Raw genomic sequence first — 17,039 nt, forward strand, 5'->3', positions numbered from 1 at the left:
ACTTTACATCTATATGGATTTTCTAACTAGGATCTTTAGGTTGGAGATAAGAAAGCTTAATAGGGCCATTTAGGAGTCATGACTATTCATTTTAATCTCAACTGTATCCTTTGTCCATTTTCTAAATTCTACTTGCTTCATTTTACTATTTGAGTCTATAATCCCAAAACTAATAAATACACACACACCAAAAAAAAAAAAGCTAAAACACTGTTGTATTTTTCTGAGCTTCTGCTCATTTACTATGTTTTGAGAAACAAAAGTCCATTAAAGTTTCACATGATCAACATTGATTACTCTACTCCACTTATATTCGTTTATTCTATAAATCAGAATCAAATCCCAAATGTCACAGGAACTAAACCAGGTGCTGGAGATTCAGTGTCATATAAATAACCATCTGCCTGAATCGGACCTTCTTTGAGAGCTTTCAATGGAGCCTTCTTTATTACCTTTCCTTCTCAGTATCAGTACTGGTACCAGTGACATAACCAGAATTACATTTTAGAGAATTTTCCAAAATTCTTTGAGTTTATACTTTCTTTAGGATGGTCACAATTCCTACCTCCCTCAACAAAAAACATTTTCTTTGAAATCATTATTTCTTAGTTAGGTTAATTGCCTAACTGTAGCTAGTCTTTGTTTTCTTACCTGACATAAATTATAGATAAAATATTTGTTTTTTCACCAGGTTGTCATCTAAACCCTTTTCTACACTCTCTATCTTCATTTCCGTCAGAACTCAAAGTGTGTGATTTGTATTAGTAATAATTTAGTGTCTTCTTTTGCCCTAAAGAAGGAGAATGGCAGATGATTGCAGTTCACCTGAGACTGTGTGAGAAGGAATACAGGATCTTGATATTCCAACCTTTTTTTGTTCTGGATTCACTGCATCTTTTATCTCTTCCTTTTGTCTAGCTGATTCAGAACTATTAAGATTAGAAGCAATATTACCTTAAGACTGGTATGAAAGTTCAGTCACGAAGTCATGTCTGACTCTCCACGACCCCATGGACTATAGCACGCCAGCCTTCCCTGTCCTTCACTATCTTCCTGGAGTTTGCTTAAACTCACGTCCATTGAGTAGGTGATGCTATCCAACCATCTCATGCTCTGTCGCCCATTTCTCCTCCTGCCCTCAGTCCTCACAAAACATGGTCCACTGGAGAAGAGAATGGCAAACCACTCCAGGATTCTGGGCCTCAAGAACCTCACGAACAGTGTGAAAGTACTTTAAAACTTCTAGGTAAACACCCATGAGGCATTTGTCATCTGTTGCGTTAACAATTTTTTTTTTTAAATTTTTCTATGCTCCAGACACTCCAGTAGGCACTGTATTACCTCTCTTCTAACTGAAAGTGTAGTTACCAAGTGTCTCCTGGTTATCAAATCTGAATGCAAACTTGTGCCACTTTACAAGTTATTCTGTTTTTTCATAATGCATAATTTGTCATGAATTTTAAGTTCCTTGGGAAATGGAAAATTTTGGCTAAATGATGTTATTCAAAATTGTTTAAAATAATGAATCTATTTTTATCAATAAATTATTTAGCACAGCATTTAGTTCATTAAAAACCCTTAATAAGTATTGACTATTATTTTAATTTTATCAAAATGTTATACATTTATTGACAGCAGTAAAAATGAAATATGAAAATACTAAAACCATTTAAATAATTTATTTTTTATATTTAGTATAGTTTCTAAAACTTTAATGTTCAATGGTATAAGGCACATTTTATGATTTTCTTTGTGTCATAAAATCTAGAGAAGAAAAGGTCATGAAGTCTATAACCTGACTTTGAGAAGAAGTTCCTCCAAATTAAATTCTGATTAAAATTTATTCTGTACTCAAAGTTGAAAAAAATTCCATTCTGTGACTTCTAAAAGGCGTTTGAAAGCCTTTATATCTGGAAAGAGTTCTTTATAATTTTTAACATTTAATATTCCATGTAATCCTGATAACTGTTCTTTTCTAAAAATTAAGTTCATTGATTCTTCACAATTCTTACATGTTTACATATTTGAAAACATTCCAAGTACTCGTGTTCTTTTTAAGTCACAAAAAGGATTAAATATTCCATTTATTAGATTGAGGGTAAATGATTGTTATATTAAATTGTGAGTGATAACAGTTACAGAATTTTAAAACTAAAGGCATTTGTTACATTACTGGAATGTTTAGGAAAATACTCCACTTGAATTCTAATACAGTAGGCACATTTTTTACAGAAAGGGTAGAAATCAAGGAGTAGATGAGGAATAAGTATGTGAGCTAGTTCAAAATAATGAGAGAAATTATATATTTATCAAGTTATTTAACATTTTAGAATATCTAGAAAGAAAATAATGAAGGAATGATTTTTTACTAGGCATTAAAAAATTATTTGTAATAATTTTGTCTAACAGACCACAATAGGCACAGCTTCCTTGCCATCAATTTTACATGATTCCAGTGACCTACCCACTATGATAAAAATTATTCTTCCCTGTCCAGTTGTTTTCCTACCTGTTTTTATTTTTACTCTGAGATATAAATTGTCAGTACTAACTAGTTACAAGCATGTGAAGGGAGTGTGCCTTTAGTGCAATTTTTTTACATGTGTAAGTAGTTTTTATATGTAAATCACATGTCATATATGAGATGTGTGTGTATATAGACAAACTGCATGCACGTGCATGTGTATAGTTCTGTTTTATTACATCTTCTAATATAATTAAAATCATCAAAATGATTTCCTGAGAATCATCTTCCAAAGTTTGATATAGGATTTTATACATATAAATTTTCATTTTATAATACTTTTATGTCGAAGACAAAGGTATAATGAATACTTTTTAGTTTAGAGGAATGTATTCTTGTGGATTTAATAAAATTGTAATAGAAAATCTTTTGGTCTGAGTTTCTATATATATTTTTAGAGAAGTATCGTGTGTGTGTGTGTATATATGTAAAACTTTTTTTTTAAATACTTTAAAGGGTCACATGATAGCATCCTGTGATGCCTGTGGAGTTACAAAGCTGTGGGATTTTCGGAAGCTCTTACCCATGGTGTCCATTGATGTAGGTCCAAGTCCAGGCAATGAGGTGACCTTTGATTCATCAGGTAGGATCTTTTTTATTTAACATTTTGACCAAGCTGACTAATATTTGTTCTGAAAGTATTTTCTATTACCACTTTAATTTTTCGCATTTCCTTCTATGTAAATTTCTGTTCTTAATATTATACTAAAATATATCACAGTTATAATCACCATATTGTATATCATATCACATTATATAATGAAAGCATTGCATTTATCACATGTGTAAAGAAGAGGATAATAGAGAAGGTAAGTGTGTGCTCATTTAGATTACTCAAGTTCCTAGTAGCATCATGCAAAAAAATTTGGAGTCTACATGCCTTGGAATTACCATCCAATGCAAGTAAATCAAGTTTTTGGAAGGCAAATGGCTAAAAGTAGGGAAGAACAAAACTTTGACAAGAGTAAAATTAAAACATTTTGCAGAATATTTTAGTCTATAGTAAGTTCCTAACACCTGATATTCTCTAGATTTTACAATTAAATTTAAACATATATTCATTTTGCTGCAATTATGTCCAAAAATAATTGGTAATAATTGTAGTATATTATCATGTTTATCATTTTTCTGCAATAAGATGAAAGTTTATCAATAAGAAAATATTTTATCCTTGCTGATGATCAGTAGTGTAGCAACTGATGTTAACAATCACACAATGATTCCACTTGTACTTTTAAAATGTTAAAATTACAATTATAACTCTATCTTTAATGATATCCTGTGCTAAATAATGTATATCTGTTATTGATTGATATAGCTTACCTTTGCTATTATAATATATATTATAAAAGTTTTTAAGTTTTGAGATGTTAAAACTTTTGTTATTTATTGGCAGTTGCTCAAAGTGGTAGAGATAGTGATTTTAGAAGAAATAGAGATTGAATATATATATAATGGAAATAATATTCTATATAAAAATAGTCCAGAAAGTATGAATATACTCAGCAGTTCTAGAGCCATAAGATAATTGTGTGTTCCATGGAACTGGTTTCATGATATTGTCATCACATATCTGAACTTCAGAATTCAGTAAGTTTGTCTTCTTAACAAACCTTAAGTTGTGTTCCCATTGCAGACTGGTATATGAGCCACACTAATAACAATGACTTCCTTAAAAATATTTTAGTAATGTTCTTGACATTAAGACTTTTATGCTCTGCTAGAATTGAAACAGAAAACACTGTACAGGGTAAAAGACCCTAACTATGAGAATTTAATTTTTTAATGTGAAGGCTCATTACTATTATAATTTATACTTTACAATATATAGAATATACATTGACATCATAAATCTAAAGGAGTTTTAACTTGTTTTTTATAAACATTTTCACATCAATAAATCCCCTTTATTATCTTGAAATAGCATCCAAGTATTCAGGTCCTTGAGTTTTGAATTCTGAAATTTCAAAACTTTTGGCTGTACTTTCCAATAATAGAATAATAGATGTTTTGAAAAGCTGTACAACTAATACTAGATATATATTTTACTGTCATAATTATTAAATATGTTTTCACTGCCTTTTACTGTCCTTGTCATCCATCCCCAAATTTCTTTTCTATACATTGTCAGGCAAACCTTATTTTAAATAAATGTCAGTTTCTATCTTACTGTCATGCAAGTCTTGAAGCCCCTGGTACAACAAATCTATTTTTTCTCTCCATGACTGCTATATACTCGATAGTACACTAATATTAAGAAAACTGTCAAAATCAAGGATGGAACAATGAAAAACATAAAAGATAAAGAGTGTAAACCAGGGACCCTATTAATGGAAACACTTCATCTGTTTGAAGAAATATAATTTCAACCTGACCTTTCCATTCCTTTGACCATTTCTTCAAGGAACATGATATAATTAATTTTAATTCTATGTGTTTGAGAAATTAATGTCTTTTTCTCATTGAATAATGAGAAATATGTGCTTTGGTGTAGAAGTCTTAAGTCACTCATCATTTTAAAAGTATGAAATATATCAAGAGTTGAAGGAACTGGGAAGAGCAAAGACAAGGTCTAATGAGGATCTGAACAGAGAGATGAAAATCACAAAGTTAAATACCAGAAATTATGTTCATTTCAAGAGAGTAAAGAAAAGTGAAGTCAAGAGCAAAACAAAATTGAAATAAAGACAGGAACATATAGATCTCTTCTGATCTGCATTTATTCAGGAAAAGATGATTTTAAAAGTATAAAAAGATGTCATGAGGATATTGGACTATGAAAATAATATCAAATATAACATAATAAGCTCAAAATACACATTCATTTGACATACTTTTATTTATTCCCTGTGGCAAGCCAATGCAAGCTTACCTCCTTAGACCTGAGGAAAGGTCATTGATAATACACATGGAGTATCATCATAATATCATATAACATATGGGGAAGTATTGATAGTATTCTGTTTGAGAAACTTAACATAAGCAATGTGCAAGTAGTTCTCAGATATCTTAAATAATTAACACAGAAACAAAAATTTTCTCATCATATTTCATGTCTCTAGATCAGTTTAATTGAAGGGCATCTTGAAATTTTGAGGTGTGCTGCTTAAACAGAGCTGTTTCCATACACAATAGCTTGTCTTTATAAATAAGGGATTTCTGCACGGCAAATCCAACACAGGATACACAGGATATTTGAGTAGAGATCATTAAAGACTGAAACTGTGGTTTATAACATTTGATTTCAAATATTAATTAAAATGTCTTCATTAATTATCTCATAAATAAGTATTTTTATTTTTTATTTTAAATTTATAAAAGTAAATTATATACTAATGAAATAGTACTTTATCTGTTTTAAAATTGGTGTATCAGGGACTTCCTCCCTTGGAGAAGTAAATGGCAATCCACATCAGTATTCTTACCTGGAAAATCCCATGATCAGAGGAGCCCAGCAGGCTACAGTCCATGGGGTTCAAAGAGTCGGACATAACTTAGAAACTAAACAACAAAATATGGTGTATCAATTTTTGAAATGTTATCTTTGATAAAAATATTTCAAACCAATAGTGTGGAAAAAGAATGTAGACTAAGATTTAGACCCTTAGCTCTTCCTCACCTTTTAGATTTTAAGCAAGTTATTTGATCTTCCTAAACTAAGCTTTTTCATGTAAATAATAGAAGAGATAATTGTCTTATTATATTCTAATTTGTTTCATGGGTTAATTGCATTCTATATTGAGGAAATCCCGATATATTCTTGTTTTCCTCTAATAATAAAAATAATTTAAATGATTAACTAGTAAGTAAAACTACATTTAACATTATGTATGCATATATAATTAAAATGAAAAGATTTAAAGAAGTGTGAATCATCATCTAGGGCTTAGCTTTACTGTTGCTGTAAGAAATCAGCTTCTCACACATTTAAAAGAGGGGTTGCATGTGGCATAGTATTATTTGCATAATGTTTTATTTGCAAATACACTGGTTACAACAAATACAGATTACTGATGTTCATAGATATATACATGTATCAGTATATATTTATCATTCATGTATTTGTAAAAGGATAAGTGTTCTTTCTCATTAAACAGAGAACCTCCTGGTAGTATAGTGCTAAACATACAGATATTCACTATCTAAATATCTCGCACTTGGCATATGCAAATGCCATATGTTTTACCATTCAAAAATTTATTACTATTTCAGAAAAATGTTAAGTGGAATTTTGTAGTGAAAGTAACCAAAATGAACTGTGAGAATTTATACATACACTTTCCCACATCTCTCATTTCATCATGTTTATATAGTTTAGAACTATTTTTCACTCCTTTGTAAAAGGTAATTCCAATACATTTGCAAAGAAGTCACATCCTTAGAAAATGCAGAAGCTGAAGCTTGAGCCAGATGGGAACTTTCCAATAGAAAGCTTATCAATCTTAGATCATTAAAATGGGCAAGGTTTCCCACCATTTGGAGATAATCCTAGATATTTCCCACAAGCAGAATGACAATAGAGATACTAAACTAGAAGAAAAAATAATGACCCCAATATAAAATATGACAAGTATCAGACTCTTCTAAAATTGTTCAAAAAATAATAAGATAATCTTCATTTTTGGTTTATTAGTTTTTGTTAGTGAAGGCTTCAGTTCACTGTTTTGTATGATATTTAAAAGACGGGCTTGCTGGGTGGCTCAGTGGTAACCTGTGTGCAATGCAGGAGACACAGGTTTAATCCCTGGGTCAGGAAGATCCCCTGGTGGAGGAAATGGCAACACACTCCAGTACTCTTGCCTGGAGAATCCCATGGACAGAGAAGCTTGGCGGTTTACAGTCCATAGTGTCGCAGAGAGTTGGACACGACTACAGCAATTTAGCAGCAGAAGCAGCATATTTAAAAGACAGGTTGTGGTTAATCCCTTCTGTTGGAAGCAGTGTAGTATAATGGAGCACCTAGAAGTTAGTATAACTCAGAATTTAGAAGTGCTAGTTTTGAATTCTGTCTCTATTGCTAACTAGCTGAATGACCTTGGTGAAATTTCTGAACATTTCTGAGCCTTAATTTCCTTGTCTGTGGAATGTTAAAAACCTATCACGACTTCCACTTCCAGCCAAACAGGAACCAGGTTTACCCTCCTATCTAAAACGAAGGAAAAAACAGACAAAATTTATGCAACAATGGTTTTCAGAAATTGAATATTGGGCAGTGGAAGACAGTACTGAGAGGTGGGTAAATAAGATGAGCTCTATGGCTGCACAGAATACTGTCTGGAGGAAATCTCTAGATTGCATCTCAGAGATGGACAAAAACCTTGAAGAAGCTCAGCAAACTCCCAGAGTTAGGGAGATGGAATGGGCAGTCCAGTGAGGCCAAGGCAACTAGAGTTTGCAGGCAGAGGACAGGACAGGAGACAGCAACACAAAGAGGGAGCTCTCAAGATTTGCAAAAGATCCTTTCCAGTCTTTAGCTGAATATGGATCAGTACATGACAGCCTAAAGCCTTAGAAAAGTCTGTCTGAAGAATTAACAAGAAAAATCCCTGAGGATCACAGTAGCATAGGAATAGTTTGTGCTCCCATCAACCAGGATGGTAAAACTTTGCAATTCAAAAGGATAGGACATAGAACAGGGCTTGGCAAAGTACTGCCTATAGGCCAGCTTGACCTGTATTTATCTGTAATTTTAATGGTACACAACCATACCCATTAATTTATGCATTATCTAAGGCTGCTTTTATACTACAACAGGAGAGTTGAATATTCACAGTGGAAACTATATAGCTTATGAAGGCTCAAATATTTATTGTCTGGCTCTTCGCAGAAAACTTGACCCAGGGAGAGGGCTCAGAATGTTATTACCTCAATAGTGAGGCAACATCATTCCACACTTCTGGGTCTAGTCCCTTTACCAATAGAACCATCTGAGGCAGCTCACGTAAAAATCTTATTTATTCTTTACCACAACTTAATGAGGTTGTTGCTACTGAAATCATTCACCTCAGATTGGGACTTCAATCCATGTTCTAGGACTTGAACTCAGCCCAAACCCATGGTTTTCCAGCTGAGATCACACACAGTTTCAGGACCTAATGAAGCTCAGATTCTTGATTTCTCATTGCAGAAAGATTCAGTGAAAGACAAAGTGATAGGAAAGAAGTGGATTTGTAACTTGGAAGAGTTAATTTTATTTAAATTTACACTGCATCTGCTTCTGTGACTTTAAACCTTTTTATTACTGTAAACATACATAATGGCCTGCCTCAGGGAGATAACTTGACCCTGTCCACCTGTGAACACCTGTGATTCTCTGTGTGGCAAATGGCATAGCACCCAGCACATTTCATGACCAAAAATTCACATTTGGAGAGTCTGGGATCACAGATAGAGGTGACATCCTTGTTTGTTGATATGACAGGAGATATTCCATTTCACACCGCCCACGTAATGACTGTAAGGAAGACATGAAATCAACACATCCCACTACTTGAGGCTTGTTATTTTAGAAGATATTTGCAAGAATTAAATGGTCTATTTACTTTGTATCCCACCCATCTCTGATCCATAAAAGAATCTGACATCCAGGCCCCAGCAAGGTTATTTTGAGGGTCTAGCCTGCCATCTTCGGTCAGCAGACTCACAAATAAAGTCTATTCCTGATCCCAGTACCTAGTCTCGGATTCATTGACTTATCTTGCAGCGAGCAGAGCAAGCTTGGACTAGGTTGCATTGTTCAGTCTGTCAGTGATGTCCAATTCTTTGCGACCCAATGGACTGCAGCACATCAGGCATCCCTGTCCATCACTAACTCCTGGAGTTTGCTTAAACTCATGTCTATTGAGTCAGTGATGCCATCCAATCATCTTATCCTCTGTAACCCCCTCTTCCTCCTGCCCTCAATCTTTCCCAGCATGAGAGTCTTTCCCAATGAATTGGCTCTTTGCATCAGGTGGCCAAAGTATTGGAGCTTCAGCATCAGTCCTTCCAATGAATATTCAGGATTGAATTCCTTTAAGAATCTCCTCCAACAGTTCAAAAGCATTAATTCTTTGCTGCTCAGCCTTCTTTATGGTCCAACTCTCACATCCATACATGACGACAAGAATAACCATAGCTTTGACTATATCGAACTTTGCTGGCAAAGTGATGCCTCTGCTTTTAAATACACTGTCTAGGTTTGTCATAACTTTTCTTCCTAGGAGCAAGTATCTTTTAATTTCATGGCTGCAGTCACCATCTGCAGTGATTTTGGAGCCCCCAAAAGTAAAGTTGGTCACTGTTTCCCGGAGAAGGTGATGGCACCCCACTCCAGTACTCTTGCCTGGAGAATCCCAGGGATGGGGGAGCCTGGTGTGCTGCTGTCTATGGGGTTGCACAGAGTTGGACACAACTGAAGCGACTTAGCAGCAGCAGCAGCAGTCACTGTTTCCATCTATTTGCCATGAAGTGATGAGACCAGATACCATATTCTTAGTTTCTTGAATGTTCAGTTTTAAACCAGCTTTATCACTCTCCTCTTTCACCTTCATCAAGAGGCTCTTTACCTCCTCTTCACTCTTTACCATTAGGGTGTGTCATCTGCATATCTGAGGTTGTTGATATTTCTCCCAGCAATCTTGATTCCAGCTTGTGAATCATCCAACCTGGCATTTCACATGATATACTCTACATATAAGTGAAATAAGCAGGGTGACAATATATAGCTGTGGTGTACTCCGTTCCCAATTTTAAACTAGTCCTTTGTTCCATGTCCGGCTCTAACTGTTGCTTTTTGACCTGCATACAGGTTTCTCAGGAGGCAGGTAAGGTGGTCTGGTATTTCCATCTCTTTTAGAATTCTAAAAACACAGCGGATGCTTTAGTGTAGTCAATGAAGCAGAAGTAGATGTTTTTCTGGACTTGCGTTGATTTTTCTATGATTCAAAGGTATTGACAATTTGATCTCTGGTTCCCCTGCCTTTTCTAAATCCAGCTCATGCAGCTGGAAGTTCTCAGTTCACGTACTGTTAAAGCCTTGCTTGAAGAATTTTGAGCATTACCTTGCTATCATGTGAAATGAGTGTGGTTGTGTGGTAGTTTGAACATTCTTTGGCATTGACCTTCTTCGGGATGAAAACTGACCTTTTCCTGTCCTGTGACCACTGCTGAGTTTTCCAAATTTGCTGGCATATTGAGTGCAGCACTTTAAAAGTATCATCTTTTAGGATTTGAAATAGCTAGATCCCATCACCTCAACTAGCTTTGTTCATAGTGATGCTTCTTAAAACCCACCTGACTACACACTGCAGGATTTCAGGCTCTACATGAGTGACCCACACCATTGTCCATGTCCAGGTCATTAAGACCTTTTTTGGATTGCTTTTCTGTGTATCTTTGCCATCGCTTCTTAATATCTCCTACTTCTGTTAGGTCCAGATCATTTCTGTACCCACCTTTCCGTGAAATGTTCCCTTGTTATCTCTTAATTTTCATGACGAGATCTCTAATCTTTCCCATTCTATTGTTTTCCTCTATTTCTTTGCACTGATCACTTAGGAAGACTTTCTTATCTCTCCTTGCTATTCTTTGGTACCCAATTTAGATGCGTATATCTTTCTTTTTCTCCTTTGCCTTTCACTTCTCTTCTTTTCTCAGCTATTTGTAAGGCCTCCTCAGACAACCACTTTGCCTTCTTGTATTTCTTTTTCTTGTGGATGGTTTTGATCTCTGCCTCCTATACAGTGTTATGAACCTCCAGCCACAATTCTTCAGACCCTCTGTCTATCAGATCTAATCCCTTGAATCTATTTGTGACTTCCAAATCGTAAGGGATTTGATTTAGGTCATACCTAAATGGCCTAGTGGTTTTCCTTACTTTCTTCAATTTATGTTTAAATTTGGCAATAAGGAGTTCATGATCTGAGCCACAGTCAGCTTCCTGGTCTTGTTTTTGCTGACTGTATAGAGCTTCTCCATCTTTGGCTACAAATAATATAATCAGTCTGATTTCGGTATTGACCATCTGGTGATGTCCATGTGAAGAGTCATCTTTTGTATTGTTGGAAGAGGGTGTTTGGTATGCTCAGTTCATTCTCTTAGCAAAACTCTGTTAGCCTTTGCACTACTTCATTTTGTACTCCAAGACCAAAATTGCCTGTTACTCCAGGTATCTCTTGACTCCCTACTTTTGCATTCCAGTCCCCTATGATGAAAAGGACATCTTTTTTTGGGGGGGGGGGTGTTAGTTCTAGAAGGTCTTGTGTTTCTTCATAGAACTCTTCAGCTTCTTCAGCAGTACTGGTTAGGGCATAGACTTGGATTACTGTGACTCAGTAACAGATTTATTTAGAGGGAAACACACTCCACAGACAGAGTGTGGGTCATCTCAGAAGGCAAGAGAGGCCTTGGGAGGAACACAGTCCATAGACAAGAGTGTGGGCCATTGCTGAGGGTGAGTGCAACCTCAGAAAGTGGTGTGGTTAGCTTTCATGGACTGGGTAATTGCATAGGGTAAAAAATGGGAAGATTATTCCAACAGTTTTGGAGATGGGGCAGAGTGTCCCAGGAATTAGGCTGCCACTCACTTTTTGGTCTTTGATGATTGGCCTTGGGGCTTCCCTGGTAGCTCAGATGGTAAAGAATCCGCCTGTAATGCAGGAGACCTGGGTTGGATTCCTGGGTAGGGAAGATCCCCTGGAGAAGGAAATGGCAACCCACTCCCGTATTCTTGCCTGAAGAATTCCATGGTTAGAGGACCCCTACAGTCCAGACACGACTGAGAGACTGACACACTTGGGACTGTCATGAGTCCCCGTGAGTGTGTCATTTAGCTTGCTGATGTGTTATAGTGAGCATATACTGAAGCTCAAGTCGAGCCTAGTGGAAGTCAACTCGTTTGCCATCTTGAACCTGTTTGGTTCTAATCAGTTTGTGTTGTGTTCTCAGGCTGTCATTCTTTTAAAGATTGTGCCCTGTCCCCTTCTCTTCTGTTTCACTATTGTCTCGTTTTTACACATGGGGAAGCTAGGGCATGAAGTTAACAACAAACCCAGTGATACCTGTCTGGTAAAATACAGAGTCAGAATTCAAAGCCAGAGAGTCTAATTCCAGAGACTAGAATTTAGACTTTTTATCATTCTGCTTCTCACTGTAATAATAGTATCCAGTTTCATGTTGCTATATGGCATCTGTTCAGAGAAATAATTCATTTGCTATGAATATTGAAATAGTCTAATTAACGACCACTTGGCAATGTTTGACTCAAAACTGATTAAGACAACATCCTGTCACTATTTGTCAATCTGAAAAGGAAGACAAGATAAAGGGAAAAAAGAGGAAAAGAAGATTCCCCTAGTATTATCTTCCAGGTTTTTGATGTGTCTTATAACAAGTGAAAAAGAAAAGCGAAAGAGTTAGTCACTCAGTCATTGACCTGATGGACTTTGCAACCTGATGAACTATAGCCCACCAGGCTCCTCTGTCCATGGGATTCTCCAGGCAAGGATAGTGGAGTGGGTAGCCATTCCCTTCTCCAGGGGATCTTCCTGATCCAGGGATCAAACCCAGTTCTCCTACATTACAGGTAGATTATAACAATGGGGAACCTTAAATATGTTCCTAATGGGAGCTGAAACTCCAGCTCCACACCTCATGGTAGATTCTTATCAGACTAATCTGGGTGGAATAGGTGAATGCTTGCAGGCGCTTTTTGCTATTTATTTAAGTCCTGGCCTGATTGGAAACTGAAATAGAGGAGGAAAGCAAACTAACTTCTGTTATCTCTAAGGCATAAGGCAGAAACAAGCTAAATAGTTCCTCCTAAGAGCAAGCCCATTCTACTACTTCAGTTTCCTGGGAAAGAGTAACAGGGAGAGTGGATAGAATACAAGAGAGAAAAGGAGACCAGATGACTCTGCTCAGTTATTTATAACCCCATTATTCTGTCCCCTGTTTGTATGCAAATCCATTTTGTGTTTGAGTAAAATATGGGCCTCTTTGCTACTGGAGAAAAATTGGAGGAACTGAAAGAAATAAGATTATGTATCTCCCTTGCAGACACAAATGTGTGAATAATACCTGCAATGAAGTATACTGTGCTCTAGGAACTGGACAAGGTGTTTTTTTGTTTGTTTGTTTTTTACTTAGCACAGAACTATGGGTTTGGTTCCATTTCTCCCATTTTAAGAAGTTTTGAAAGCTTTAATTATGTATGTATATTAACAAATATACGTATTTGTACATTTCTGTGAGACCCTGAATTCCATTTCATTTCATCCTTAGCTCTAGGAAATTGTAAAGAAAAAATTCTGGAGATTCATAGGAACTGGTTTTACACTTTACGTGTAAAAGAAAAAAAAGTGTTCTTTCTCTTTGTTTTTTGTCATGCCATGTTTTAGAAGCATTTTAATTCACCTGACAGCAAGTATAGAAGATAACATGCTAATAATAATGGGGACGCCATGAAAACTTTAATTAAATGTGTATTGTTTGAAGATATATTAATTCAGAAATAATATTTGCAGTTGTAAAAAATGTTATAATCATTGACCGTGAATCTATTCTGTTTGATCTGTTGTCCATTCTGACTGGTTGGTAAAAGTGAAAGTGAAAGTCACTCAGCTGTGTCCAACTCTTTGTGACCTCATGAACTATACAGTCCATGGAATTCTCCAGGCCAGAATACAGGAGTGGGTAACCTTTCGCTTCTCCAGGGGATCTTCCTAACCCAGGGATCGAACTCAAGTCCCCCACATTGCAGGCGGATTCTTTACCAGCTGAGCCACAAGGGAAGCCCAATTGGTTGGTGACGATGTCATATTAATTTTTATGTATTTAGACTATCATCCTAATAATGGATCATACATTCTGAAAACTGAAGTGCATTTGAATTATACCAATTGTGAAAGTTTAATATAAATGAAATTACTGACTTTTTCAGAATATAGAATTAATACATGTAACTCTTTTTCCTTTCCAATACTATGTTTGAAAGAGTGTACTTAATCTAATGACAACATCATTGTACAAACTATAAGGCTCCACTTTTGCAACTGTCTTCATAGTTTTAGGAATGATTATTTCATATCTCCAATACTATCAAATGCTTTATTTGAGTCTGGATTGAATTTGTAGAAAGAAACATATAGAAATAATTCACATACCATACATCAGAAGTTAAACAAGGCAAGAATCTAAAGAATATTGTTGTCCATCTGTGATTTGTAATATAAAATTGAGCAGGACACTTAGTCTCTGTTGACTTCAACTTGATCTTCTTAAAAACATGAGATTTGGATTAAGTGACTTTTCATCAGTTATGTTTCCAACCTAAGTTTTGTACAACTGAGTATTGCATGTCCTCTCTTCATTGGAGCATGGTGTTCTGGGATAAAAATAATATTTTAAAATAAAACTTAAATACTCTTTTATACTATTTAACATTTACAAATAAAATATGAAACTGTAAGTAAAACACTCCACTTTTCCTAGTTCCAAAATGGAAATACAATTTGATATAAAAATCAAGATTATTTAGAAACTGAGCCTCAAATTGAAATGACAGCTGTGTTGCTCAGCAATATAAAACTTCTATTCTTACAAACCTAACAACATATTCATTCTCTGTAGGAATGGAATTTTAGCAAACAACATGCATACGTTTCAACATTTTAATAAATCAATAACTCAAACAAATTCTTCTTATAGGCCTTTGTGAGATAGTAAAAATCTGACCCACTCTGGTTTAATCAGAGCAGAAAATAACTTATTAATCTTACAGATTAGAGCATTATTCAGATACAGTCAGCTATTATAGCTTTAATTGCCTGGATGATACAAAGAAGTCACACTTATGTTGTTAGATCCTCAGTTTTATATAATATTTTCTTGTTGCTTAATTCTCTGTTGTAGTTGAATTACATAGAAATATTAGGCATAGATGATCAAGATTCTTGGAAATGTTTTCCTATGTATATAAACTATCTCCTTGGAAATTCATTACAGAGCTTATGTGCCTAATTATATACAAACAATTTAAATACAGCTCATATCCAAAAAATGACAAATTCTAAATTACTGTCATCATATTTAATGAGGGTTAATTTTGCAGTAGTCATCTAAGAAATAGTTTTCAAATACATTTATAGCAGTTATTTTCATGTAACAATTAATGTGCTAATGCCAAGTTATTGTCACCACATATAAGAAATTCAAAAAGATTTGTATGTATGTAACAAGTATGAGGAATTAATTTCATGACTGGCTATATTGTAATATCATCTAGGCAATAAAATATTCCAATGCATATAATTAACTATGACCATATGATTACAAATACTATAAAAATAACACATGCATGTTTGCATAGGTCATTATGAAATATGACTATTTTTTACACATATATTAATCAAGAAAAATGCATTTATATAAAGAATTAAAGTACAGTCTGATCTTTGAATTTTTCTAAGGAGTACACAGCTATGTTATTAAGAGGAATGTACTATTTTAATCTAGTAGCATATGATGGTTACTAAATTTAAAAATAATACAGTTGAAATCTGTAATCTATACATACTTCATAGCCCAAAGTCAAGTAGCACAAAAATCTGTCTTCTTTTTAGTAGATTATGTATACAAAACTGAATAGATAATTATCTTTAATCAGCCAAGCTGATACTTCTTAATAGGATAGTCCTTTAAGAGAAGTTGCAGTTCAACAGAAGTGCAAATCAACCCAGAGCAAATAGCATACTCTCCTAGAGAGGGAGCCAGCCCTGTTGGCACATGTGATAACACTCAGTTATATTTATCTAAAATTGAATTTCAAACAATATTCACATACGATTTTCTCAAATCTGGTAGATCTCACAGTATCTTACTTGTAATATAAAAGGAGTGTATATCAAAAATTAAAATCATATTCATGCAGCATCCCCTACTATGCAGTCTACAACCAAAAGAAAGAAAAATTGAAAAGGAATATAACAGTGTATTATTGGTATTATGAAAATCAGTACTTTGTAAATGTTTTGAAATAGTGAGTTTGATAAGTGGAGTAATGAATATGCATTTGGCATAATATATATATATATATGCATTTCAGGTCATGCCTTCTAGCCAAGAATTTTATTATTTTCTCTTCTGTATTTTTGTTTGTCTAAAAGTAGAAATTATATTCATTCAGTTGACAAATATTTAGTGTAAGCCTGTTATCTGCCAGGTACTATTCTAAATTCTGGGATTCAGCTATGAAGAGACAGGTAAGATTCTATTTACAAAGTAAATTGAAGCAATAGTCATGAATGTGCAAATCATAAACTGGGAGTGTAGAAAATTCTTAAGTTAAACTGTCCCACATATAATATGCTGTAGGTGCCATCAGAGTGTGATTTGTAAAGAGTACTGTAGCTGTTTATGGAGCTGGAGAAAAAAGATGAACACTTCTATAATGTAAATGACAACATTACCATTTCTCTTCTCATGGACTCAGTTTACTTTGAAGTTTTGTTCTTCTGTTAGCCTTACGCTATGCCTT

General features: G+C 34.7%; 1 protein-coding gene across 7 annotated transcripts in view; it reads left to right on the forward strand.

Annotated features, from left to right (window-relative positions):
- SPAG16 (sperm associated antigen 16) overlaps window positions 1-17,039 on the forward strand; it is a 981,998-nt gene that overhangs the window by 701,916 nt on the left and 263,043 nt on the right. For all 7 annotated transcript variants that reach the window (XM_081583025.1, XM_081583031.1, XM_081583028.1 and 4 more), the window contains one exon: window positions 2,981-3,107. In XM_081583025.1, coding sequence (XP_081439151.1) covers window positions 2,981-3,107 — 127 coding nt within the window. The remainder of the gene's footprint in view (window positions 1-2,980; window positions 3,108-17,039) is intronic.

The sequence above is a fragment of the Giraffa tippelskirchi genome, chromosome 3, assembly GCF_054371585.1.
Source record: "Giraffa tippelskirchi isolate mGirTip1 chromosome 3, T2T-mGirTip1v1.2.pri, whole genome shotgun sequence".
Lineage (NCBI taxonomy): Eukaryota > Metazoa > Chordata > Mammalia > Artiodactyla > Giraffidae > Giraffa > Giraffa tippelskirchi.